The sequence below is a fragment of the Amphiprion ocellaris genome, chromosome 7 (genome assembly GCF_022539595.1).
Source record: "Amphiprion ocellaris isolate individual 3 ecotype Okinawa chromosome 7, ASM2253959v1, whole genome shotgun sequence".
Taxonomy (NCBI): domain Eukaryota; kingdom Metazoa; phylum Chordata; class Actinopteri; family Pomacentridae; genus Amphiprion; species Amphiprion ocellaris.
In genome coordinates this window covers 34541806-34567848 of record NC_072772.1, presented here as the reverse complement: position 1 = coordinate 34567848, position 26043 = coordinate 34541806, and the positions used below count along the sequence as shown (strand labels likewise).

Sequence of the window (26043 nt, the reverse complement as noted above, 5' to 3'; positions counted from 1 at the left end):
TTGGGCTCAGCATAACTGGATGTTTTCTGTAGAATGCAGTCCACCTGTGTTCATGTGTGTTTCAGTTAATCTGAGTTTTCCTTTAATTTGTCACCCATCTGTTCTGTTTATGTGGAAAATAATAATCGGACAGATCGAGAAGGAACAGTGAATCCAAGACAACCTGTGCTGCAGCCGTTCAGATGTTTCACTGATCCTGAGTCAGGAAAGAGACAGTGATCAGGTGTGAGGAGGATAAAACAGGTAAACCAGCATCTGATGGATGTTTTTTTTTTTTTATCTCTCCTCAGTCGGAACCAGCTGTCGGTTCTCCCAGCTGTCGTCTGCAGCCTCCCTCTGAAGGTTCTGATCGCCTGCAACAACAAGCTGGTTTCTCTGCCAGAAGAACTGGGCCAGCTGAGACACCTCACTGAGCTGGTCGGTCATCAGTCGCCTCTCTGATCATTCACTGATCGAGGACGTTATTGGTTTCTGTTGATCACTTATTGATGCTTTCCCTGCAGGATGTGAGCTGTAATGAGATCCAGACTTTACCTGCCCAGGTGGGTCAGCTGGAAACTCTCAGAGACCTGAACATCCGGAGGAACCACCTGGTCCGGCTGCCTCCAGGTACGTTACAGAAACTACACACCTGTACGCTGTGATGTCACTGCAGACAGGTGAAGACTGAACCTCTGAACTTCAAACTTAAATATTTAAATTATACATCAAGCAACATTTAAATGATTCTCCAAACCTCCCTAGACCAAAATGAAACCACGTTTTTGTTGCTACTAAACCATGAAGTTCATCTTTGGATGAATGTAAAAACAACACTGAACTGAAATGTTATTGAATTCATTTGGGTTTCACTTAAACAAACTGCTCCCCTATTAAACCACCAAATCATTCAACTACAAGGTAAACATTGGCATTCAGCTTCCTAAAAGACAGGAAGGAAACAAGCCGACAGTTTCAGAATAAAACTAACTGGCTGTGTTTCCGCCTCCAGAGCTGGCCGAGCTTCCTCTGGTCCGTCTGGATTTCTCCTGTAACAAAGTGACCTCCATCCCCGTCTGTTACCGACGACTCACACAGCTACAGACCATCGTCCTCGACAACAACCCTCTGCAGACGCCGCCCGCACAGGTACACAGGAAGTGACATCACTGGTCGTTGTGTCTGCAGCTCAGGTTTAACCACAGTTTCCTCTGCAGATCTGCATCAAAGGGAAAGTTCACATATTCAAGTATCTGAACCTGGAGGCCAGTAAGATGACGCCCGACCTCCCCGACTACGACAGGCGACCTCTGACCTGGTACACGATCAACACACACAGCTGCTCCTTCAGAATAAAAGCCTCAGTTACTGACCGCCTCTGTTTCTCGTCAGTGTCGATGAGCTGTATCCCGGCCGTCTGTACGGAGCTCTGGACTCCGGCTTCAACAGCGTCGACAGCGGAGACAAGCGATGGCTGGGGAATGAGGTCAGACACAAACTCTGTCTTTGTAAAGAACCTCACTGATGTAATGCAGAACCAGAACCTGAACCTGAGCCTGATCCTAAAATATATACTTTAAAACTTTGGATTTAACCAGATCAATTTTACCTGAGAGTTCTAGGATGAAATATTCATGTAAAAATTAGTACTACAGACTGTACTGTAATAAACCAAAGGAGCATTTTTATAAATTGAGGTAGAATGGATGCATATTTTAAAATTATTTAACTGATAATCAGCCGTGTGAACAATCAAAAACTGATCAGTCATTCCAATGCATGAAATACTTTAAACATCTTTCCTCGTGCTGTTAAAACCTTTCTAACACAAAAGATTCACCCTAAAATCAACTCGGTTACATTAATAATTTGAAGTACAGATAAAGTAAACAAACACCTGATTACTGAATTATAAATTAAACAGAAAAAAATAACAACTTAGTTTAAGTTCCCATTCAGCAATTAGACCAACAAACGGGCAGCAACAGTAAATAACCTGTAACGTTATTGATCTCTTTACAGCAGTTTGATATCAGATATGATATGCTATAATAAATATATATCTATGTATATGATCAGATTTAGTGACAAAATGACAAAAACTTGTCATAAATGATTTGGAATTATCCTAAAATGACTTAAAACCAATCCAAAACTTCTAAAAAATTTCCTAAAATTATTTGAAACCAACACAAAATGACAAAAACTTGATGGAAATGACTTGAAGCTTTCCTAAAATGTCTTAAAACCATTCCAAAATTACTAAAAACTTGTCGAAATTTACCCTAAACATTCCTAAAATGACTTGAAACCAATCTGAAGTTTATAAGAACTCATCATAAATGACTCAAAACTTCCCTGAAATGACTTAAAACCAATCTAGAATTACTAAAAGCTTTCCTAAAATGACTTACAACCAATCCAGAACTACTAAAAACGTGTCATAAATGACTTGAAGCTTTCCTGAAATTACTTCCAACCAATCCAAAATTGCTAAAAAAACTTGTCACAAATGACTTCAAACGTCCCTAAAATGATTTAAAACTAATCCACAATTACTAAAAACGTGTCAGAAATGACTCAAAATGATCCTAAAGTGACTTAAAACCAGCCAAAATACTAAAAACTTTCCTAAAATGACTTAAAACCAATCCAAAACTACTAAAATTGTGTCATAAATGACTTGAAACTTCCCTGAAATTAATCCAAAATTACTAAAAACATGTCGGAAATTACTTAAAACGTGATGCTGATGCTGCAGAATTCATCAGTACGATGATGAATAATTAATAATTAATCATTAACATCCTGAAAGGTAAAATTTTAAAAATGCTCGACTGCACAGTTTATCATGGTTTTTTGCTTTTTCACACAATTAAATGAACTCAATCTGCTGTGATAGGGACAATTTAAAACGCTTCAAACTCAAATCCGATGTTTCCTAATCTGACATTCAGTCTTTGGAGATGTTTTGGCTTCACTTCATGAGAACTTGATGCAGCCTGAGAACAAACCTGCTGGATGTTGTGGCTGCAGTCCAGAATAACACAACAATAAAAAAAGATCAGATAACGTTACCTCACTGAATCACAGCGACTGTAAAGAACACGTCCCAATGCTGGGAAAGTAAAATCTGCTGGTTTAGTTTTATTTAAGATTTCTGCTCCGTGAATCAGGAGAAGTTTGATGCAAAGATTAGCAAGAGTGAAGCTCAACATGGATTATTTTAAAAATATCTTGTTCCTAAAATCAAAAAATGATCCTTATAATTAACTGTGATTGTAGTAAAATTTTAAATATAAAATTAGTGTCTGTTTATTTTTATTAGTCAGTAATGAGTCATAAAGGTGGTTTTCAGACCAGCAGAACCAAGAATTTACATCGTTTACACCCTTTAAAATCCAAGTTTTCAGTTATTAATCAAATGCGAATAAACTTTGGTGCTTAATTTTTATCTCTACTTAAGAATTCCTGAAGCTCTTTTAATTAAACAGATTAAATAAGAACGTGTGGTGAAAATATCTTGTTCCTAAAATCAAAATATAGTCTACGCTCCAAAGCTGCGTCCACTAGATGCGTTTTTCTCGCATGTAAACGCGCCGCATCTGAAAATTGCACGGATGGTGGGCGGTCACTAGCGGACCACAGCATTGTCACATGGCAGCGTTTTCAGCTTGACAGTCCGCTAGATGCGTCGGACCAACATGGCAGCTGAGTCGAAAACTTTCTTTCATTTCATAAACATTTCAGCAAAAAGTATTTCTGAAAGCATTTGAGGAATAAGCTGCTGAATCTGTCCTCGTTTTAGTTCAACGACGGCTAGTTTAGATGTCTGACGAAAGTTTCGTGATGCGTCAGACCTCCGTTCGCCGCATCGAATTTGCATAAAGTAGAAGTCGAGTCTACTTTATGCAAATAAGCTCCGGGGAGATGCACCGGATCGCAGCTGGAAATGCACCGCATGTTGCCTGCTGGTCCGGTTGTTGACTCTCTTAGACAGCAGCTCCAACCCTCGGACTGGGGATCAGTACCGGGCAGCACAGACAGAATGAAAACATTTTATCTTTCTATTTCCAGCGGAGTCTGCAAGGTTTTTTATTTTGAAAAATGACCAGATCTTCTTCCTGTGTTTAAATGAAGCCGTCAATCTTACTCTTGGCTAAATTAGTAGAAAACAAACGTCTCTGGAGAGGCTGAGACAGATATTTAGCAATAAAAACTAATTTTATTCATTTAGGACACTTTCTTTTAATTAAAAATACAAGATTATTATTTGTTATGTGTGCGATGACTGGTACGTGGTGCTAAAAAGGTTGGAGATGCTGCCCTAAGAAGCTAAAGAAACATTTAAATAAACTAAATGTTAAATATTGAGCCTTTTAAATTTGTAAAAGGACCTTAAATCAGGAGGCTGGTTTCATTTCTAGTCTCTTGTTTGGTGTAAAACCTCCACATCAGAGCTCTAAATGAGTCAGCTGTTTATAAAGAACTGAGAATCCAGCTGATTATCATGATTTCACTCATAGATCTTGTTAAAGGAGGTGATTACTAAAACATTCTTGCTGCTTTGTGTCCATTCAGCCTTCAGAGGAGCTTTCAGAGCTGCCCAGCAGAGTGGCCGAGATCAGCCGAGACCAGAGACCGAGAGGAGGAGGAGGAGGAGGAGGAGGAGGAGGACCGCTGCTGGCCAACGGGACACGTGAGGATCTTTACTAGCCTCAGATCAGATCATGTTGGGAGTTATGAGGCTTAAACTGCAGCCGCTGACCTACAAACCGTTACGAAGCCTCAGTGTTTGTGCTTCATGATAACTGGAGCTTCTCAGATCCACATCAGCTGATATCAACCTCAGCGTTCAGTTTATTGAGCTGCAGATTAAATATTTCCCATCAGGCTGAACTCAGAAGCTCAAAATGACAAATTAAGAACATATTTTAGACATTTTTGGAACTTTATCGAAAATAAAAATCTTAAAATTAACCTTTTATTTACCATTTCCATCTAGAGGTTACCTGTAATTCTGTCCTCACCTGTCAGAGCCATAATCAATACACAGCTTATCCACCTAATTGATGATCTGATCTTCTTCTGTTTCCAGATGTGGAGTTGGAGCAGATCGACTTCATCGACAGCTGTGTGGGGGGGGAGGAGGAGGAAGAGGAGGGCCGGAGTCGAGGAGGAAGAGGAGACAGCAGCAGCCTCAGTTCTCAGTTCATGGCGTACATCGAGAGACGCATCACCAGAGAGGTAGAAGCTCCGCCCACACAGGATTATTTATCTACAGAGTGTTTTTATTCTCATGTTTTTATTCTCATGAGGACAAAAACTGTTTAAAAATGTCTCAAACCGTCACAGAAAAGTTGTTTTTCTCAGCTGAGGTTGAAAAATTTCACCTCTTCAGACTTCATGCTCTGCCCAGACCTTTCCAAGGACAATGTCAGGTCAGGAAGAGTTGTTGTATTGATAAAAGCAGGATGTAATGAGCAAACGAAGTGGAGATTTCTCTTCAGTTTTTTCAGTTTAATTCAATGCTTTATTGTCATGAATATGAAGCATCAAGGAGGGTCTAGTCATCAAAAAGAAAAAAAAATGAAGTGACAAAACAGAAAAGAAAAACGCATCTCCAAACTAGTAATATCAAGAAAAGCTTTGATCTGTTGGGTTTTAGGAGCTGAATGTTTTTCTATGTTTGTGTTAAACCACAGAAAATCTTGGTGGACTGAAATCGTACCTACATTCATAATCTAGTAGTGATGGGGAACAAAATTGGTCCACGGTGCAGTGAGTTCACTCCACCTTTATTAGCACTATTAGCATAAAAATATCATATTTGAAGCAAATTAACTCATTCTAGCCTGATTATTCAGTCCTGAAATGATCAGAACAGACTGGCACAAATTCATATGACTTCTGAAAATATATCAAGTAGAGATTAAGCTCAGTGATTAATTGTTCTGTTGTGTTTATTAACTCGTCTCCTCTAAACTACAGCATTAAACTGATTTATCAGTAAATTAGAGGTTTGTCATGTTATTCTGCTTTATCAGAGTCGTCTTCTGTCTGTTGTGTCTTCAGGGTTCTCCAGTAAAATCCAGTTTGTCCCGAACAGAAGACACAAAGAGACACAGCAGGTACAGAAACCAGTTCAGTCTGAGAACATGTGTGAATCACCTAACTACCTGTCTCACCACCTGTCTAACTACCTTTTTATCTGTCTGTCTTCCAGGAGTGTGGTCGATGGCATCGCAGCTCCCTCTAGCTCCCACAGCCAGGTAACACCTCCTCCTACCTGTCTGATAGGAAACCTCAGAAACACACTGCTCCTTCAGGATTAACTGTCTGTCTGTCTATTCACCTGTCTGCCCACCTGTCTGTCCACCTGTCTCCTGTTCAGAGAGGTATTGGTCCAGGTGTGGAGAGAATGAGGAGAGAGGCTCAGCTCGCTGCTCTCAGGTACGACGAGGAGAGACAGAAGAACCGATCTCTGCAGAGGGACAGCGTCACCAGCTACTCCAAGGTACAACCACTTTAACCACCAGTTTAACTAGTCAACCACCAGTTTAACTAGTCAACCACCAGTTTAACTAATCAACCACCAGTTTAACCAGTCAACCATCAGTTTAACCAGTCAACCATCAGTTTAACTAATCAACCACCAGTTTAACTAGTCAACCACCAGTTTAACTAATCAACCACCAGTTTAACCAGTCAACCAACAGTTTAACTAGTCAACCACCAGTTTAACTAATCAACCACCAGTTTAACCAGTCAGACACCAGTTTAACCAGTCAACCATCAGTTTAACTAGTCAACCACCAGTTTAACTAGTCAACCACCAGTTTAACTAGTCAACCACCAGTTTAACCAGTCAACCATCAGTTTAACCAGTCAACCATCAGTTTAACCAGTCAACCACCAGTTTAACTAGTCAACCACCAGTTTAACTAATCAACCACCAGTTTAACCAGTCAGACACCAGTTTAACTAGTCAACCTCCAGTTTAACTAATCAACCACCAGTCTAACCAGTCAACCACCAGTCTAACCAGTCAACCATCAGTTTAACCAGTCAACCACCAGTTTAACCAGTCAACCACCAGTTAAAGAGCAGCTTTTTCATAATGTATTGAGGTCAGTGCCATCAGATGTTTTTAAATGTTTAATTTCTGAATTATGTCACATTATTATGATGTTATTGTTGAAACAGGAGCCGTATTATCATCAGTCTGTTGTTGTTTTTCAGCATAAAGCAGCTCAGAGTCCAACCAAGTCCAGTCCAGACACTGAGGTGAGACTTTACCTGTTGCTGTCAGCGTTTGTTTGTCCAGTCGAGTCGTTTTTTCTGTCGTCTGCTGCAGCTGAAATCTCGCCGAATCCTAACGAGCAAAATTATCAAAAACCTGAATTAATGGCTGGAACTGAAGAAGCATAAAGCCGGTGATGGTGGTTCTTGCTGCTGTACTCAGCTCATTTAAATTCAGGGCTAAACGAAGTCTTCAGTTTGGTTCACTAGCTGCAGCTGTGTTAAGCCCCGCCCCCTTGTGTTTAGGCCACGCCCCTTCCATCACCACACCTGTTCATGTCTCGTCTGTCTGTGTTAATGTGTGTGTGTGTCTGTTACATTTATGTGTTCAGAGTGTGTACCCCTCCAGACGCTCCACCCACACAGACGACTCCGCCCTCTTCATGGTAAGAATTTAGCCCCGCCCCCCAGAAGTCTACTAACTGATTTTCAAAATAAAAGCAGACAAACCGGCAGGAATCAGTCAGATTCATGATTCGTCGACAGAAATGTCAGACATGTATGTTTATAATAATAATAATAATAGTAATAACTGTTGATATAGCAGCTTCCTTTAACTATATAATCAAGAAGAATAAAAGCATGAATACAGCCAAAGAAAGGAGTAAAGGGCAGTTCAGTTTCACAATAAGAGCTTCAATGTGTTTGTAAAGCAACTTAACATGCACTGATTATAGTATAATCAAAGAAAAGCTGCGGAAAATGAACAAAACATTAATCAGCATCTTTAATCCTGTTTGCATTAATTTAAATAATGCCTGTAGACGACAGGTGGGAACTGCTAAAAAAAAAACGTCTAAAATGTTTTGTTCAGTGTGAAAAATTTTGAATTCACCTTCGTTCAAACATTTTTTGGTAGAAAACAGTGCAGATAGCTCTGGTTTATATTAATTGAATAACAGTTATCGTCCAGAAATATTACTTTTTTTTAGTTGTAGTTTAGTTTTACAAAGAAAAAGTTGCTTTTTAAAATTTTTCTCTGTAGTTATTTTTGACTAAATTAACCAACATCTGACAAAACTTCTGAACTAATAAGAGTCTGTCCACTTAATTTAGAGTAGATTGAACGTTGGTTGGTTTGTTTTGATGGTAAAAAAAAAGTATGGAAACAAGACAAAAGTTCAACACAAAACAGAAAAGCTCCATAAGGAGCCAAGCGTCTGTTTAAAATAATAATAGAAGCAGGTTTTTGAGAGATAATTTCTAAATGAGAAGTTGAAAAATGTTTTCTTAAAATGTCTGAGGAATCATTTCTGCTGATGTGAATCTGACTGATTCCGTCTCACTGAACTGAATCTGCATGTGACTCCACAGTTTTCTCGTCACTACAGCATGAACACACCTGTCCACACCTGTCACTCATTCTTCCTGTCACTTAGACCCGCCCACCTCCTGCATCTTTTCTATTTCAGTTTCTCCTCAGCTGTGGTGTTTCATCTTCCTACAATAAAAGTGTGCTGCACAGTTAAATTCCAGTCATGTTTATTTATAACTTAATGTTTATTTTTTTGTGTAGAGACACTTTTATAACATGAACCGCGATGTTTGGAGTCAAGTTTGTGAGTTTTTTTTTTTAACCCAGATGGCGTTGAATTCATAAAATAAGTCAGTAAAATACATACAGGACAGCACAAAAATCTGAAGATCTGAGTTAATTTATGCTGAATAAAGGCAGTAAAATGAATTAAATAAAAGCAAATCGTGTACATTTTGCTCTTTAGGCTGTAATCGAGCAGATTTATTACATGTCTGTAGAAAAATGAAAGGGTTGTAGACAGAAAACCTCGTCAGAATATGGTGACTATACTCATTATTTTGACTCTTTATATGAAATTAGAATTATTAAAGTAAAAATCTTCATATTTTAAACACGTTAAATTAAAGGCCTCATAAGGAGCGAGCTGCAGAGGTAACCTGTCATGTCTTTATTATTACTCCATAATTTAGAAACTGAATGTGCTTTCTGCATTAACTCTTTCTTCTTCTTCCTCCTTTATCTGTTCATCCATTGTGTTTCCTATTTTTCTCGACACTTTTTTTGTTTACATTTTATTTTTCTCCCGTCGTCTCTTTTTCTTTAAGTTTCTTCCTCCTCATTTTTCTTTTTTTTTAATCTTTCTGTCTGAATTTCTGTGTCAGTGTGTTCTGGTGTTTGAGATCGACTTTGACACAAACACAATAAAGAGACGACCTGGTTCACACAGACAGGTGAAACATCAGGTTTACATCCACTGATTGATTTGATGTATTTCTAAAAACATCACTGGACGTTACACTAAATAAAGCAGAACCAGAACCTCTCACGTCTGTTTTCTATTTCTGTTTGACTTTCATCTTTTTATTTCGGCCCTCCTCGTCTCTCTTTCTCTGTGTTGTTTATCCGTTAGTCTGTTACTGGAGTGTCTGTAGACGGCTGTCGCTCTCACGCTGCCTCTGACAGCACCGCCTCCTGTCTGCTGCAGGTACTGCGACCTGCATGCTGCTGCTCAGTCTGTCTGAATGTCTGCTAACAATCTGTTTGGTTCTGAAAGCTTTCAGAGGATTGATCTACTGTTGGTTTCTCTTTGTGTCTGTTTGTCAACACTTTCTGACTTCCTTGTCATGGTTTTCAGCTCCACTGGTTCAGACCGAATCTTTAAAAACACCTGTTGTAAGAAATGACTTGAAACTTGTCCAAAATTACTTTAAAAAAAATGACTCAAAAATGTTCAGAAATGACTCAGTTAGAGGTAAAGAAATGGTTCAATCAGGCTAGAATGAAAGTTTTAGACTTGTCTCCCCAAAACCCTGACTCAAACCCATCAAGAACATAGATAGATAGATAGATAGATAGATAGATAGATAGATAGATAGATAGATAGATAGATAGATAGATAGATAGATAGATAGATAGATAGATAGATAGATAGATAGATAGATAGATAGATAGATACTTTTTTATCCTGAGGGAAAGTCAACTTGTGGACTGGTAAAGAAACAAGTCTGAGTCAGTTAAGTTGATAATATAATGATACTGCCACCTCCATGCTTGATGGTAGGCATAGTGTCCAGAGGAGTCCAAGATCAACCAGAAGCTTAGATGGAAACTAGAAGGGTTACTGAACTAAATACTATCTTTTCTGTATGTATATATGCTCAGAGAAGTGGATCAAAGGATAAAAACCCTGATAGTTTAGAGGAAGGAAGCTACGCGCAGCTAAAACCCTTTGTTGAACTCACCTCGAGTCTTTGTGAGAACATCTTCAATTCCTTGCATTCAGTCGCAGTTTAAAAAATGGTTTCTTGGAAGTCTTAAGGCTCGTGACTCTAACGGTGGAAGCTCTTCATGATGAGCGACTTGTAGGCAGGTCCATCAACCAATCAGGACGAATTGGAAATCTGCTCACAGATCTTTTATTTTAACTGCTCACTGTAGTTTTTATCATACAGACAGAAACAGAGAAGTCATTTGGGACTACTTTCAGTGGCGGATGAATTCAGTTTTGACATAATAATAGGATGTATAAGAGTTTGTATTTGTAGATGCAGTTAGGGTTAGTTTGAGTTTGAACTTGAAATGAAGATATTAAAGATAAGCAGCCTTGGAGTGAACTGCAGGTAATCCAGCTGAGGATCCTGCAGGTGTGCTCAGGTGTTTTACTGTCATGTGTTTTGTCTCAGCAGGGCGAGGACAGAGCCGCTCTGTCTCCAACAGGTAAGACCAGCAGAAACATGACCCTCATATCTTCATTTTCCTTAACTTTTCAGATGGTTTTTGACTCTGCCTCCTGGTTTTTCTTTCAGCCAATCAGTCGCCTTCCTACCCCGGCTCAGGGGGCGTGGCTTCCTGTCGGACAGCCGGCGTGAGACCGGAGAGTTTCCTGTATCGCCTCAGTCAGAAGGAGGAGAAGAGGAAAGGTGAGGTGTTGCCAGGTGATATTTGAGTTGAGACTACCTTTACAGGTCAGGTGTAGGGACGTTTATTAGTAATTGATTAATTGCTGTTAATGATTTAACCAATTTAAGATATATTAACTGAAATGGAGGACATACACAGTCGGTCCTCGGTTTACGACGTCCTCGACTTACGGCATTTCATGGTTACATCACCATCTCCCATAGATTTATTAAGAAAGACTTGTTCCATCATTCCGACGTACGGCGTTTGCAAAATTAAAATAAATTTTGCGCGGGAACTAGTTGACGACCAAAGCAGACGAATACATCATCGTCGCTATACGAGGAAGAGTTTTGTTTACATTCGCCAGTTGTATGCCACCATGGACGTGAAATTAGACATAATAAAACACTCAGAAAAGGGCAAAACACTGACGAACATCAGTTGGTTGTATATGTACATCTACGAGTTCCAACTTAAGGCGAAAATCACAGTATGTCGTGCCGTAGGAACGGAATTCCGACTTAAGTCGAGACCCCCCTGTATGCCTAAAAATGTATTATTAACTAGCTGATGTAGTACCTGATTGCAACATCAGGTGGCGCTTCTTACTGTTTAACGCTGTAGCGACTCAAGGAGGCGTCACTCGGACTAAAGGCAGTTCTGTGTTGACTAGCGCAGAGCATTTTGGGAGTTTATCTAGCAAAGTTCCACCATGAGAAAGTCTCCTGTGACACTTAATGCCTATTGGACAGAATTGTGTTTGCTGAACTGCACTATATTGTGATCCAGAGGTTGATTGCTGATGCCATCAGAGCACGTTACCACGTTCCAAACCCCCACATTAGGACATGAAGTGATGTCCACTGGGTTAATTTTGTGTGACTGATTTATCAATTACTGATTGTTATGTCTGCCAGTTGTTGGTTAAGAAAACCATTTGCATCCCTTGTCAGGTGTGTCTGACTCCTCCCCCTCTGTCCTCCAGGTGACGCTGCTGCTGCTGCTGCTCCTCAGAGTCAGGAGGAGGCTCCTGCTGCTCCTCCTCTGGTTGGAGAAGACGCTGAGGTGGTTGAGCAGCTCAGAAAGGTGAGTACCTCCATTTGCCTCACCTGGACACACCTGTTAGACTGTACATCCACCTCACATGTATATGCTCTATATTAGTTAAGTTGCTCTAAAATGAGTAAAAGTTGTTCTATATTAGTTAAAGTTGCTCTAGAATGAGTTAAAGTTGCTCTAAAATGAGTTGAAGTTGATTTATATTAGTTAAAGTTGCTGTAAAATAAGTTAAAGTTGCTCTATAATAGTTAAAGTTGATCTAAAATGAGTTAAAGTTGTTCTATATTAGTTAAAGTTGCTCTATAATGCGTCACATCACTTCTGTTTCTCTGTCCAGAACATCGAGGCTCGTCTCAAAGTGTCGTTGCCTAGCGACCTGGGAGCTGCTCTGACGGACGGGGTGGTGCTGTGTCACCTGGCCAATCACGTGAGACCGCGGTCCGTCCCCAGCATCCACGTCCCCTCCCCCGCTGTGGTGAGTCGCTGGTTGATAGACGTAGATTTACCTGTTGCTGTCACCTGTGATGATCCTAACCTCTCCCTGCCCCCGCAGCCTAAACTCACCATGGCCAAATGTCGACGAAACGTGGAGAACTTCCTGGAGGCGTGTCGCAGGATCGGAGTTCCCCAGGTAACAAACACACCTGGATGAACGGTGCTCAGGCTGAAGCTTCTTCTCTTCGACTAACAGCTTTCTTCCTTCTCCTTCATCCTCCCACCTTTCATTAACCCTGTTCTGATTCTGTCTCACTCCTGTGCCCACTCCACCGTGTCCATCTCACCAACACAAACACACTCAGGACCGTCTCTGTTCGGTGGGGGAGGTCCTGGAGGGGAAAGGGGGCGGGGTTTATGGGACGCTAGGTGTGTTGCTGTCCATGGCCCCGCCCCTGATCAGCCTGTCCCCTCAGGCCCAGCTGGCCGGCTTTGCACTCTTTTACCTGTCTGTCATGTCGGTGCTGTGTGCCATCTACGTACACCTGGCACCGCACGCCTGGACCTGAACACCAAACGTCTGCTGACCGGCGACTCCACAGATACAAGGAGAAACCGGCAAATCCACAAATGTGCTCCTCAGAATATCTCTGTTCAGCGCACAGATTCATAGCACAACATTTGTCGTCGAACATTTTGAGATTAACACAAATACTGGAGGTACACCAGATGTCTTGCTCTGCAGCCACGTTCCTTTATGGAGTCTGGACTTATTTCTGGGCTAGCCGGAAAACCTAAGCGCTTTTACTGCAGGAACTTGTTTTGTGGCACCTTGAACTTTTTTGTGTCTGATCTGACCACAAGGATTGGCTATTTCAGGGCCATTTCCAAGGGAGATAAAAGCACTTACTGAGTGGTTACTTCTAATCAACCCCATAAAACTGCTGTGTTGGACTCAGTGCTGATTTGTTAGACTCAGAGAGGACAAAACCCACCATTTTTCTGCCCTATATCGCTATCAGCAACATTAAATCACCATACAGGGGGCCTTCGACTTATGTCAGAGTTATGTTCCTATGGCCCAGCGTAAGTCGATTTGTGCCGTAAGTCCAAATTCCATCAGAAGAGTCTGACTTACGTTTGGGAGCCATAATGAAGGGCAGAAAGTTAGCGAATGTAGCACAATCCAAGGTGGCGTACAACCGGAGAATGTAAACACAGCCATCTTATAGCACCGCATGACGACATATTCGTCCGCTCAGCTCGCCAACTAGTTTCACGTAACCAGTTCCGACGTAATGATGAAACACCGTAGGTCAAGGACATCATAAACCGAGGACCCCCTGTATAGGCTAACACTTCTGATGTGCTCTTGGAGCTAGAGTTGTATCAAGTATTTGTTGTAGCTTTGGAGCACTCGAAGTTAACATCACGATCAAAACTGTCCGATCTTCCACTACTGTTGCTGAAATAACTGATTAGGGGGTTGTTTCTGTTTATCTTTACGCCGCCATGAGTTCCTGCAGTAACAAGCCACTTGCGTATATTCCTTCATAGAGTTTTGTGGCTTGCCAAAACTAAATAATTTCAAGGTACACCTTGATTAAATACTTAAATCATCTAAGCATTAATGCAAATAATAGTAGTAAATAAGCAGGCTAGGTAATGGCCAATCCATGCTTTCTGCATCCATGTAACTGTTCATACCAATCGATGCGCCTCAGTCAGCTACATGGACGGTTGCTTTACCCTCATATCAAACACAGACAAAACAAACAGAAACAGGAGCTGGTTACAGATCTGCTGAGGTGGGCCAAACACTGTGTGTGAATGTAGCACAGGACTTGAGGACCTCCTGCTGTGTTTGGGAAACAACATACAAAGTCCCTCCCAAGTCTTACTTCCATTGCAACTCTTTTATGAAGAGCTATAATTGTGTGAATGAGGAGAAAGACCTTATACAGTATCTCCTCATACCAGGTGTTTGTAGCACCACTTGTTTCCCTGGTGCTAGTATGGATGTCCACATGGTCGCAAATTTTGCATGGACCCTGGCAGACTGGAACTGGTTGATGAAATTCCCGTTGTACATGAAAGCATGAATTGGCCTTTACAAGGTAGCGAGGGAGAAAGACGTCCTCGAACCGTTCCTGGGTCAGAAGGGTTGGATAAACCCTCTGATGTGTCCTGGGTCTTCCTCGTTGTCCACTATCAGCTGCCTGAACCACGTCACCCAGCTGTTTTCAAAGATAATCACGTTTGTATCAACAACCTCATTCTTCTTGTCACACCTCACAGTGCATGACCACAACGGAGGGTTGTTCCTCACCTCCACATGGTAGATCCTGAGGACTTTCAAAACCTCTACAAGGGGATCCTGAAACCTCACTTCAGTCAAGTAAAAGAGCTTAGGTCCTTCTTCAATATAACAGTCTGCTACAATATCCGGACTACTGTCAGTGTTGCACCTGTTCATGTTCTGGACTCACTTGCTAAGATATTTGAATGCCTTTAGCTGAGCACAACAGCCTCAGACTTTGTCGCTGCTTTGTGGTCACCTGTAAACTACCCCAGAGTACCTGGAGGTCGCTGCTTCATACAGCTAGATGAGCTACATCATTCACATGAAGATTCTAGCTTTGCCCAAACTTGAAAAATACTCCAGCACCTCCAAATTGACCAATCCCCATGGGTCCAGACCTTTAACTTCTCACCAGGTGTTGTCTCCAGGTGTTCAGGCCAGATTTAGAATGAGGGCTTGATCTTTATATGCCTTTGGTGAGCGGTGTGGATATGATTTCTGGGATCAGAGTCCAGGTTTGTTTTGCCTTTTTGCTGTGACTTGACGGAGAGACATTACAAATTGGAGCCCAGCTGATGACACCAATGTGTCGGATATATCTGTCATTTCTAAACTCAGCTGTGTAGAAATCAAAACACCGCCTAAAAGTCTCCCCAGGTTGTTGCTCCTGCTGTTTCAGAATACCCACTGTCTGCTTCATGTGATCCAGATGTTTGAAGCATTTATCTAGGCTTGAGGATTGGGGTTACTTTTTACCAGATACACGAATCCACTGATCAGATCCAGATCATATTAGTTTTATTATCGTGCCTGACAGTGTTCAGCTTTCAGTGTCTGTTGTTTTATGCTATTGATACAAATTAGATCAACTGAGCCTGCAAGTGCAAAAATCCCTGCTGTCTAAACTTTCAGAAACTTGAGACTCAAATCACAGTACTTCAATTAAAACATCCAATACCTGACTTCGAACTTAATATTGAATTAAATGCCAAAGACTCAGGACTTCACTTGAATTTGACTTGAAATGACTTGATATTGTCCCCAAACCTTCTCGGGCGTCTTACCTTTCCTGCTAACTGATCAGTGTCTTTGATAGTACACACTACACACCAGCAAATACTGACTGGTTCTGGACTCGAAGTACAAAAGTCAAGACTTGTCTAGGTCTTAACTGGGACTTGTTACCTTTAACCTAGGACTTGCTGGTCTGAACTTTCTCTGTTTGACATGGTATTTGCTGATGTTGACTTAGTAGCTTCCATCTGTTACTTGTTGGTCTCAATTTGCTATCTTTGACCAGGGACTTGCTAGTCTTGACTTGTTAGCTTTGATAAGGGACTTGCTGGTCTGGACTTGTTACTTTTGATTTGAGACTTGCTACCTTTGACCTGGAACATGTAGAACTGGGCTTGTCACTTGCTGCCATTGACCTGAGACTTGTTACCTTTAACCTGGGACTTCCTCCTCTGAACTTGTTTCCTTTGACCTGGGACTTGCTGGTCTGGACTCGGATGCAAACAGGACTTTGTCTGCTGAACTCCGTTTGTTTGGTTCTTTTAAACCTTAGAGGATCATGAAATCCCTCCTCCGCCAAAGTTCAAACTTGACAATCCCCCACAGTTGGAAGTTTATCCTGAAGCTTGTTTCCTGCCTGTTGAAGGTCCGCCCCCTGTGCCTTATGTTTGGCTGCCTGTCTGAGTGTTTTTTTTTAACTGTTTTTACCGTTTGTAACGTAGTTCAGCCTTCCCGATCAGAAACCTGCCATACTCTTCGTAAACATGTTTGCCTGAGAAGAAGCTCTGAGCACTGAAAGTCAGAGTTTCCACTCGTGGTCTTCCATCCTGTAACGCCAACAGTGATGCTTAATGAGAAATCAGAGTGTCGGAGCCCTTCGGTGTTCGCAGGACTCCAAGACACCTTTTTCCACTGCAGGAACTTCACCTACCGGGGACCCAGGTTAGCCAGTTCGCTTTGTGGTTCATGAACCTAAATCAGTGGCATCAGTTCACTTCGGTTCTCAGGACTTTGATTGAAAAACCATAACAAAGATAAACACAGTCTGCAGTTAAACACAATGACTTCAGGTAGCTGCAGTGTTTTACCACAACAACCAAACGCTGCAGTCTTCCATCTCATTAGACAGTAAGAGGCTCCACCTAGTGAAGCACCTAGGTACTACAACTGATCGACAACGCATTCTCTAACATGAATGTCCTTCTACCTTATCGGTTAATGCCTTTTAATCTGTTAAATTAGTAATGGAAATTAATCAAATAGCGATTAATCTTTAAGATCCCCAGTGGAAACACAAGATTGTGCATCAGACTAAAGAGTAAAAGAATCTTAACAGTCCAAGTTCTGGGAAGATTCTGGAGCCCTAAATGTTCTCTTTCAGTATGAGACTTCAGGCTTAGTTTACCGTTACCTGAGGTGCTTACTAAAGGATGTTGAACAGCATCCTTTGAAAGGTTTTCTGAGTGAAGAAAAACCATTACAGAAAGACTTTGTTTGCTTAGACTGACGCTGATGCCTGCTATCACCTCAAAACATGGTCTATAAATAGTGAAAAAATCAAGAAATTAAACAGGTCAGAGGAGGAAAAGATGGAATTTCTAGAGGAATCAGTAAAGGATGACCTGAAAAGTAGCAGCAAACAAAACAAGTGGAATGAAAATACAACGAAAATTAATTCACAAAGACTTTACATGTTTTGGTTATGACAACGTTTGAGGTACTTAAAGGTAGTTTGGCTGCAAAGGTCTTTAGTGCACCGGTTCACCTGCTGTTTGAGGTTTGTTAGGTACTGAAGGTCTTCTCCTTATCTTACGCTTTAGTGGACATTTTAAGGAAACCACAAGAAGAAGATTTACCGGAGGTTTGTGCAACAACAGATATAGTTTTAATAAAACCTTAACTTAGTCCAAAATTACAATCCTAACCGGGTTCCAGGCTAAAGTCCTGCAGTGGAAATGGACTCATAGACCCTCCTGGACATGGACTTGATTAAGGCATCCTACAAACGTGAACTGGGAAAGAAGGGAAAAGACTTAAAACTTGACTTTTATAAGCTGAAGAGTGAGGATGATGATGAGTGTTTTTTCAGACTGTGTGCCTCTGCTCTACCCTGATGTTGGAGAAAACTTTTCCCTCCATGAATAAAGTCAATTAAAGCAGCTCTGACTCACCTTGTGTGTCTGTCACAATAATGGCGGTCTTATTCTCAGCAGAATCAAGTGTTTTATCTCTAATTATATTGAAATTATTTTCTATTTTGTGATGAAGGCAATGAAACTCTGCTGAAGGCTCTGGAACTCTGTCTCCTTTCTGCTTCTCACCTTTTTTTCCTCCATCACTTCAGTTGTTCCTTTTTTGTTGATGTTGCTGCTCCTTGTTTTTATCCCTTGTGTTGCCATGGTTACGGTTGTTTTGTTGGTTTGTTTAAGTTTCCATCCATTGACCCGCCTTTCCGTTGTCCCCACCCCCTCGCCCCTCCCCTCGCTGTGCGTCTTCTTCTGTGGTGTCTGTCCGTGCAGAGTCAGCTGTGTCTTCCTCTCCACATCCTGGAGGAGCAAGGGCTCCCCCAGGTGGCCGGGACTGTCAGCGCCCTGCTGGACCTGGCCCCGCCCCGACACCCCATCACCACGACAACCACATCATCATCCACCGCACCTGGACCCTCTGTCACCATGTAGACCACTCGGACGCCACCGCACGTGCTCAGTCGGCCTCCTGTGGCGCTGCAGGCGGTTGGGTTAATGCTGGGTTCTGATCAGCTGATCATAGAGGAGACCACATGTTGGCCGTCGACCAATCAGAGCTCGTGTCTGTCACAGCTTGTGATGTCATCAGGAAGCCAGAATGTAAACAAGCAGCTTCTGATGCAGCTGTGGACGTCTGCAGGTCACACCGTCGCCATGGTTACAGCCTCTGTGCTCCTATTGGTCATCAGCGTCAAGGTTACAAACACATTTCTGTCTGTAGAAGAAGAAAAGTTAGTCACGATTAAAATAATATTCATGCAAAATGACCGTAAAAAGGTCAAAAGTTTGAGATTTAAAACTCAAAAGTTTTACTTTTAACAGGTCATTTAAGTTTTATATTTTTTTTTATCTCATCATTGACAAAAGAAAAGTCAGAAGGTTCTCCTTTAAAAAAAGCCATTTTTAACAAAAGTATTTGCTCATATTTTACTAAATAAAAAAATTAAAACATAAGAAGTCAAAATTCTGACTTGAAAAATATTTGACTTTTAAAAAGTCAGTTTACCTTTCAAATCTAAATTATGAGGAAAAATATTAGTTGTTTTTTTATCCATAGTTTTGCCTCAAATTAAAAAAAATACATTCAAAGGTCAAAAAACCGTCAAACTTTTGAGTCAAAAAATTTAAGACAAAGTTTTATATCTGCAAAAAAAACTTAATGGAATTTTGATCAGATTTTTATTTATCATGCAGATTTTTTAAAATTCTGACTAACTTTTCTTATTTTTTTAGTGTTAATTTTTTATATTTTGGCAGCAGGAGGCTTCCTTACAGGCTCTGACAGATTCGTCTTTTTGTTTTTGAGGCTTCAGGATGCAGCATCTGTTGTCGTCAGGATAAAACCTTCAGCTGATATCAGAGTTGGGAGGATTTTAGAGGAAAACAGCAGCTGGATCTGATGGAGATGTGAGCAGAAAACACCTCCTTACAGAAAGTTAACGTCCCAGTGAAGCGACAGTTGGACGTCTCGTGTCTAAATATTTAATTAAGATGAGTCCACAAAGCCACAAATACAAAAAAAACCTTGAATTAGTCTCAGTCGGTCAGACGTCAGTGAGAAAATTCTTAAGCAGCACCTTGATGAATATTTACTAGCTTTAATAACGATGTCTTTTTGTTTTTGATTGTTTCTCAAATTAAACAAAACCTCTATTAATCTGCAGAGAGCTGACGACATTTTGATTTAGTTTTCGGAAAAAGAAAAGCTTAAAATCTTCACATCTGAGAAGCTGCGACTAAAGTTTTGCACAGTTTTAGGATATTAAATATTACACTTTGTCCCTCCTTTTTCCTACAGGATATTTTTTTCTCAATGGGCTCAAGTTTCTAAAAGTAATTTGAAGGTTTACAGGAAGAAAAAAAACACAAACATGTTTTCATCCCAGCTAGAGCTAATTATATATTTTTATTTGACTGTTTGTTATTTTAAATCTCTAATCCTTTTATTGCTGCATCTGGTGCCCTCTAACAGCAGCATGAAGGTTTATTTTCACATAACTCAACTTGGATATTAAAAATCAAACTTATTAGTTAAAACAACACAACACCTAAATATTCTCATAAAAACACCTAAATAAAAGCAAAACAAAGTATTAAAAGATTAATATTTAAACGTGGCATATTTGCTTTGCTAATCAACCCAATGTAGCAAAATGCTAACATTATTTAACACTGACAAAGATGGTTGATGTGTCGTGCTGCTAATCGCTAATAAACCTTTTTTTTATTTATTGAAATGACACTAATGTAGCTCATTAATATTCGCAGCCAATATTGATGTAGTTGGTTCAGAGGAGACGCTAACACAACGCTAAAAACATCACCCTGGTTGGTTTTAGACTTCAAGAATAACAGCTAGCTGTAAATTAGCTAACATAAAGCTGCTTGAATGAAAGTTTAGAGAGATTAGGACAAAATGCTAACTGCTAACAGTTGTGAATCTAAATGCACCATAATTTGAAAATGCTACTTGCCAACTTTAGCTATTGAATTATTTTGCAGACAGTTTACACAATTAGCCATTAGCTTCAGCTAACACATGTTTCTTGTATGGAGTTTAAGCTAATGCTAACAATAGTCAACACTGATGTAGGCAAGTTGTTTTTGAAAGTGACACTACAGCTTTCTGCTAATATTAACTGATTAAACTAGTTAGTTGAGAGACTAAGCTAACACAGTTAGCCATAAACATTAGCCATTGGTTTTTGTTCCAGAGTTGAAGCTAACATAGCTCAAGATTAACTCTCTTAAATGATCGCAGTGGTAAATGTACTAGCTTGAATGCTGCAGTGGGAATCATGAAAATGGTTAAGCTGATGCAGCTAGCTGTAAGCATGCAAATGTAGCTCACTGCAGATGTTAGTAAATGCTAAAAATGTTGCTGTTGGGTATAGCCAACACTACTAATTGCTAACAGTAGTAAAAATTAAACTGAAACAGACTTAAATATTAACTGACATTGTGAGACTTTATCAAAACTGCTAATGCTAGTTGGTGAGCTAAGGCAGCCTAATGCTAAGGATACCCAACACTTCTGCAGTTGTTAAGTGTTGGCTCTAAAACAGCTTACTGCTAACATTAGCCAACATTATTAAGTTAGCTGGTTTGTAGATTAAGCTGATACAGCGTGCTGTAAACATTTTATTTAATTTCTCCTTTTGGGTTTCAAGATAATCCAGAAACCATCAATAAAGATGGTGTAGATTACACTACCAATGCTAAATGTTAATGTTGGTGAACACAGGTGTACGGTAGTTAGTTTACATATGCTAACATTGGCTAGCATTATGAGAGTTAACCTAACTGTAAACAGTAGCCAGTTAGCTGGTTTTGAGATTAAATTTGAACAGCTGGCTGTTAATCTTTAATCCACTCAGTTTGAATTTGAAGCTAATGTAGCATCATGCTAACTTAAGTGTGCTGCAGTGTTTTGAAAATGCTAATTTAACTAATACTATGAACCCAGGAGGTTTGGAGTTTGAGCTAACACAGCTAGCCTTTAAGTTAGACATTTTTAGTTTAGAATTGAAGCTAACGCAGCCTCATGCTACCTTAAGTGTACATCAGTTGGTTTGGACATGCTAACTTACCTCATACTATGGACCCAATAGTTTGAGTTTGAGCTAACTCAGCTAGCCATGAAGCTAGGCATCTTTAGTCAAAGCTAAATTAGCTCTGCGTGCTCACGCTAGGTGACATGTTGGATGTTTTCAACGTCTCCATCAGATCCAGACTGTCAGAAATCTTTTTTATAATTAATTTTCATCTCTCATGTCATGTGACCGATGACATCATGTGATTAACGTGTTTAAACTGAGGATTTCTCAGAAGGACTTCAGTTATTATTGTTTTTCAGCTGTTGTGGAATCCTGTCGCTCTAATGCTGTTTGTGGCTTCAGGTCGATCATATGACCCGGCTGCTGGTTTCAGACTTGTTGATCACCTGATCGATGGATCGATCCTCCAGATGTGATCAGGAGTTTTGTTCTTTCAGAAACAGAAACAAAATCAGAGTGAATGAGCAGATGTGTTGATGACATCAGACGGCTGAAGGTCCTGATTGGAGGATGGCGGTCAGGTGATCCCCGGGTGACCTGACTCCTGCTGACGGACTGTTTGTGTACAAATATATTCTGTAAATATATACATATATAGATATATTCTGTATATCAGGCGGTGTATGTTGCCGTGGCGACGGAGTTGATCTGTCGCCACGGCAACTCCTCTTCTTGTGTTTTTTTTTTTTTTGTTTGTTTTTTTTGGAAAGGCGCAATCCACCCAAAAACAGTCGTTTTCTCCTCTTGTTGCCTCCAAACACCCAGATGTTTATGTTTACACCCCAAACCACATCGTTATCAATAAACTTTATTTATATTCAGCACTTTGACAGCAGAACCACAAAAGTTTACTGACTGAAGTCAGTAAGAAGCTCACAGCCTCCGTCCTGCATGACGTACAGAAATAAATAAACATCCAACAGTTCAATGAACAATCACAGATTCATAGAAGAGTCTATGAAAACCAGTTTAATTAAATGACAAAAATAAGTGAGAAAAGGTAGAAAACATGATTAAATAAGTTTGTTTTTACAGGTTTTGTGGCACTTTTAGCTGTTTTTCTATTTCCTAATTTTTATTCTCCTGTTTAAACTCAGAACATGAATCTGGTTCGCTGACGGGAGGAGAAAACGACGGCAGCTTTATTTTTAATTTAAACTTTATCCATGTTTTATATTTGCATGTTTCATCGATGCTGCGTTCAGGTGACCGGAAACCTCAGAGTTTAACTTCAAGTTCTGAAGCTTCTTTTTGCTTCAGATTCACCTGAACGCAGCGTCAGAGCTCCGTCAGAACATTTCTACCCTCAATTCTGACTCCCAGGCTGAGCCCCGCCCTCTCAGCCACCTCAGCCAATCAGATGCTTCGCTGCAACGACTGTGGAAGACTTCAGAGACTCACCTGAGACTGAATCATCAGAGGAAACTGAACCAGGCGTGGATCTGGTCCAGCTGCCTGTGAGGCTGAACTCAGGGTGCATCGGTCCCTGGAGACAGTGCTGTGATTGACAGGTCTGCTGTCCAATCCCGTGCCTCCGTGTCCTGAGCGGACGGACAGGTGAACCAGGTGCGAGGTTTCAGACGATGACGTGGGTTCATATTGTACAGACCATTTATGTTTTTTCTTCTTTGCGTTTCTCTCCTGCGGTGGTGATGGGTCATGTGACAGATGGGACGGGTCATGTGATGTGGTGACGGTGTAAGTGACGGGTCATGTGATGTGATGATTTAAGTCACGGGTCATGTGACGTGGTGATGATAAGTGACGGGTCATGTAATAGTCGTGACAAACCCAGAGAGGACAGTTTTAAAGGACATTCCACCGTTTCTAAAGGAGACAAACGGACTCACAGTTTGACATTTTTCCACTTTTGTTTCATTTCTGCTGAAAACTGTAAAAAAGATTTGAACGCGGCTGTTTGAAGAGTTTAAGTCCTGAAATAAATATTTTAATTTGACTCTTTAAAGTTGATGCTTTTATTGTCTGAAGCAGAACATAGTGACAATCTGTTTATATATTAAGGCTCAATGAAAGGAGGCTCATTTATTACTGTTCCTCTGTTTTTTTTAATTATAGACTGGACCTTAGGGAATCACCATAGCAACCAGTGACTCATATGTGATTGGCTGATTGATACTGGACTAAGAAAGGACTACAAACATGGCTGCCTCCATCAGCAGTGTATAATGTTATAGTGGTTCTAACAGCAGGACAAATCTACACACCTGTCACTGATGATGTTAATGAAGCCTTGATGTACGTTCTAACAGGTTCTAACAGGTTCTAATGGGTTCTAACAGGTTCTTTTGTGGAGATGCATCTTCTGATGTACAACCAGGACACATCGTAGGTGATGTTTCCTGAGATTATTGGTTGTTTGGGGTCTCATAAACATCAGACATCCTCCCTCAGGCGTCCCAGCTGGCAGCTCAACCAAGGATCTGCTCTGTTTATCCAGAACAGCTGGAGACTTTCTCTGCTGCCTCTGTGTTGCTGCAGATGTCTCTCCTCCTCCTTTACTTGTGATGCTGAGTCCAGTAGAGGTCCTACAGAGAGACTGTCCAGCAAAGCCTCTCCACCTCTACAGGAAGTACTTTGCCCTCCAGCCTTGTCTGTGGCCGTCACTGACTAGTTCCTGGTACTTCTCCCTCTTCCTCTCAAAGGCCTCCTCAATCCTCTCCTCCCATGGCACGGTGAGCTCCAGCATGACATCATTGTTTATTGCCTCTGACACCAGAATGATGTCAGGTCTGAGAGTGGTCTTGACAACATGCTGGGGGAACTTGAGTTGCTCTCCCAGATCCACTGCAGGTCCTGTGCAGTGTTGAGAAGCCCTGATGTTCCTTTGCTTGTTTTTCTTGTCTTCTGTCCAGCTCTGATGAAGCTGATGGTTTGCTTCATGGGTTTTGACCTTTGGCAGGTGGCGACAGCACTACAGATGTTCTCTGATGGTGTTGAGCACCTGGTCATGATGCCGGCGGTGTCGGCCTTCCCCCAGAGCTTCTGGGCAGCAACTCAATACGTGCTCGACGGTTCCTTCTTCTGGCAGAGAGGACATGATGGTGATTCAACCAAGTCCCAGCAGCGCAGGTTGGATGGGCTGGAGAGAACATCATAGACAGCCTGGACAAGGAACTGGATGCTTTGTGGTTCTGTCTGACAAAGGTCCGTCAGGTTCTACAAGGTTCTAATATGTTCTAACAAGGTCTACTATATTGTAACAGGTTTTATCATGTTTTAACAGTTTCTAACATGTTCTTATAGTTTTTTTCTGATTCCAACATGTGCTAACAGGTTCTAACAGGTTACAACGTGTTCTAACATGTTCTAGAATGTTCTAACAGGTTCTTAAAGGTTCTAACAGGTCCTCTCATGTCCCAGAACAACATCTATCAGTCATAGTGTTTCGTGGCTCCATGTCTGTTGGGTTAAACTTCTAAATCAGAGTCTCTCCAGGTAACAGTGGTTTAAGCATCTATACATTCATGTTGTGTTTGTTTTAGAGGAACAAGACTCTCACAAAAGAAGGAAGTTCATGTATGTGCACTTTTCAAAGTAAAAGTCTCCAGTTAGCTGAAGAAAGTTAACAGGATGCATTGAGGTACTCAACACTATCAAAATAAAAGTTGAGAATATTTCTAAAAGGCTGACCAGCTACTCTGAAATATTTTGCCTGTTGAAAGTAAACACACCACCTCCTGGTTTCCTGCTGTGTTAGACTGTGAATGAAGTCACTGCATTTTATTGTCTCATGGTTTGTTGTTTTCATTGTGCATCACTTTTGTTGTTGTTCAATGAATGTGATTTATAAATAAAGTTCTCTAGTATGTGTTCTGTGTGCAGTAAAGCAGCAGCAGCAGCAGCAACGCCCTCTGCAGGTGGTCCAGATAAAAGCTTACAGCACCTGGTATTCCCAGGCGGTCTCCCATCCAAGTACTAACCAGGCCCGACCCTGCTTAGCTTCCGAGATCAGACGAGATCGGGCGTATTCAGGCTGGTATGGCCGTAAGCGACTAACACAGCAACAAACACACTATTTATGGAGACAAACTGTCCTCTTTACTTTGGATGCTCCTTTATTTCACACTGATTTTATTAATATCTCACTTCATCTGTCAACACACCAAAATAACATCATATTAATGTGTCATACATGTGTGTTTATACCATCAATCAATCACATCACGGACAAAATCAAACACAATAAATGTCACAATAAAACAATCCACTAAACTTTTTATCCACTTGTCAGGTTTGCCAAAGTCAAAA

At 40.8% G+C, this 26043-nt stretch overlaps 1 protein-coding gene and 1 non-coding gene across 4 annotated transcripts in view; one reads left to right on the top strand and one right to left on the bottom strand.

Moving 5' to 3' along the window:
- lrch3 (leucine-rich repeats and calponin homology (CH) domain containing 3) overlaps positions 1-23731 on the top strand; it is a 34598-nt gene extending 10867 nt beyond the window's left edge. Inside the window, exons 3-21 of one of the 3 annotated variants that reach the window (XM_023277782.3) lie at positions 291-417; positions 504-609; positions 992-1128; positions 1197-1297; positions 1372-1465; positions 4561-4678; positions 5078-5226; positions 6055-6110; positions 6206-6251; positions 6374-6496; positions 7222-7266; positions 9421-9489; positions 9669-9743; positions 10942-10975; positions 11065-11178; positions 12147-12247; positions 12558-12695; positions 12774-12851; positions 18491-23731. In XM_023277782.3, the coding sequence (XP_023133550.2) occupies positions 291-417; positions 504-609; positions 992-1128; positions 1197-1297; positions 1372-1465; positions 4561-4678; positions 5078-5226; positions 6055-6110; positions 6206-6251; positions 6374-6496; positions 7222-7266; positions 9421-9489; positions 9669-9743; positions 10942-10975; positions 11065-11178; positions 12147-12247; positions 12558-12695; positions 12774-12851; positions 18491-18649 (1870 nt within the window). In that variant the 3' untranslated portion in view covers positions 18650-23731. Of the gene's footprint in view, positions 1-290; positions 418-503; positions 610-991; positions 1129-1196; positions 1298-1371; positions 1466-4560; positions 4679-5077; positions 5227-6054; positions 6111-6205; positions 6252-6373; positions 6497-7221; positions 7267-7613; positions 7668-9420; positions 9490-9668; positions 9744-10941; positions 10976-11064; positions 11179-12146; positions 12248-12557; positions 12696-12773; positions 12852-13020; positions 18131-18490 lie in introns of those variants that run through there. The other 2 variants (XM_035951668.2, XM_035951669.2) reach the window with 2 other exon arrangements.
- A 1935-nt stretch (positions 23732-25666) lies between these two features.
- Positions 25667-25785, bottom strand: LOC111573577 (5S ribosomal RNA). The gene has a single exon (XR_002746554.1). It is a non-coding gene; the product is annotated as a 5S ribosomal RNA (ribosomal RNA).
- Positions 25786-26043: the final 258 nt, after the last annotated feature.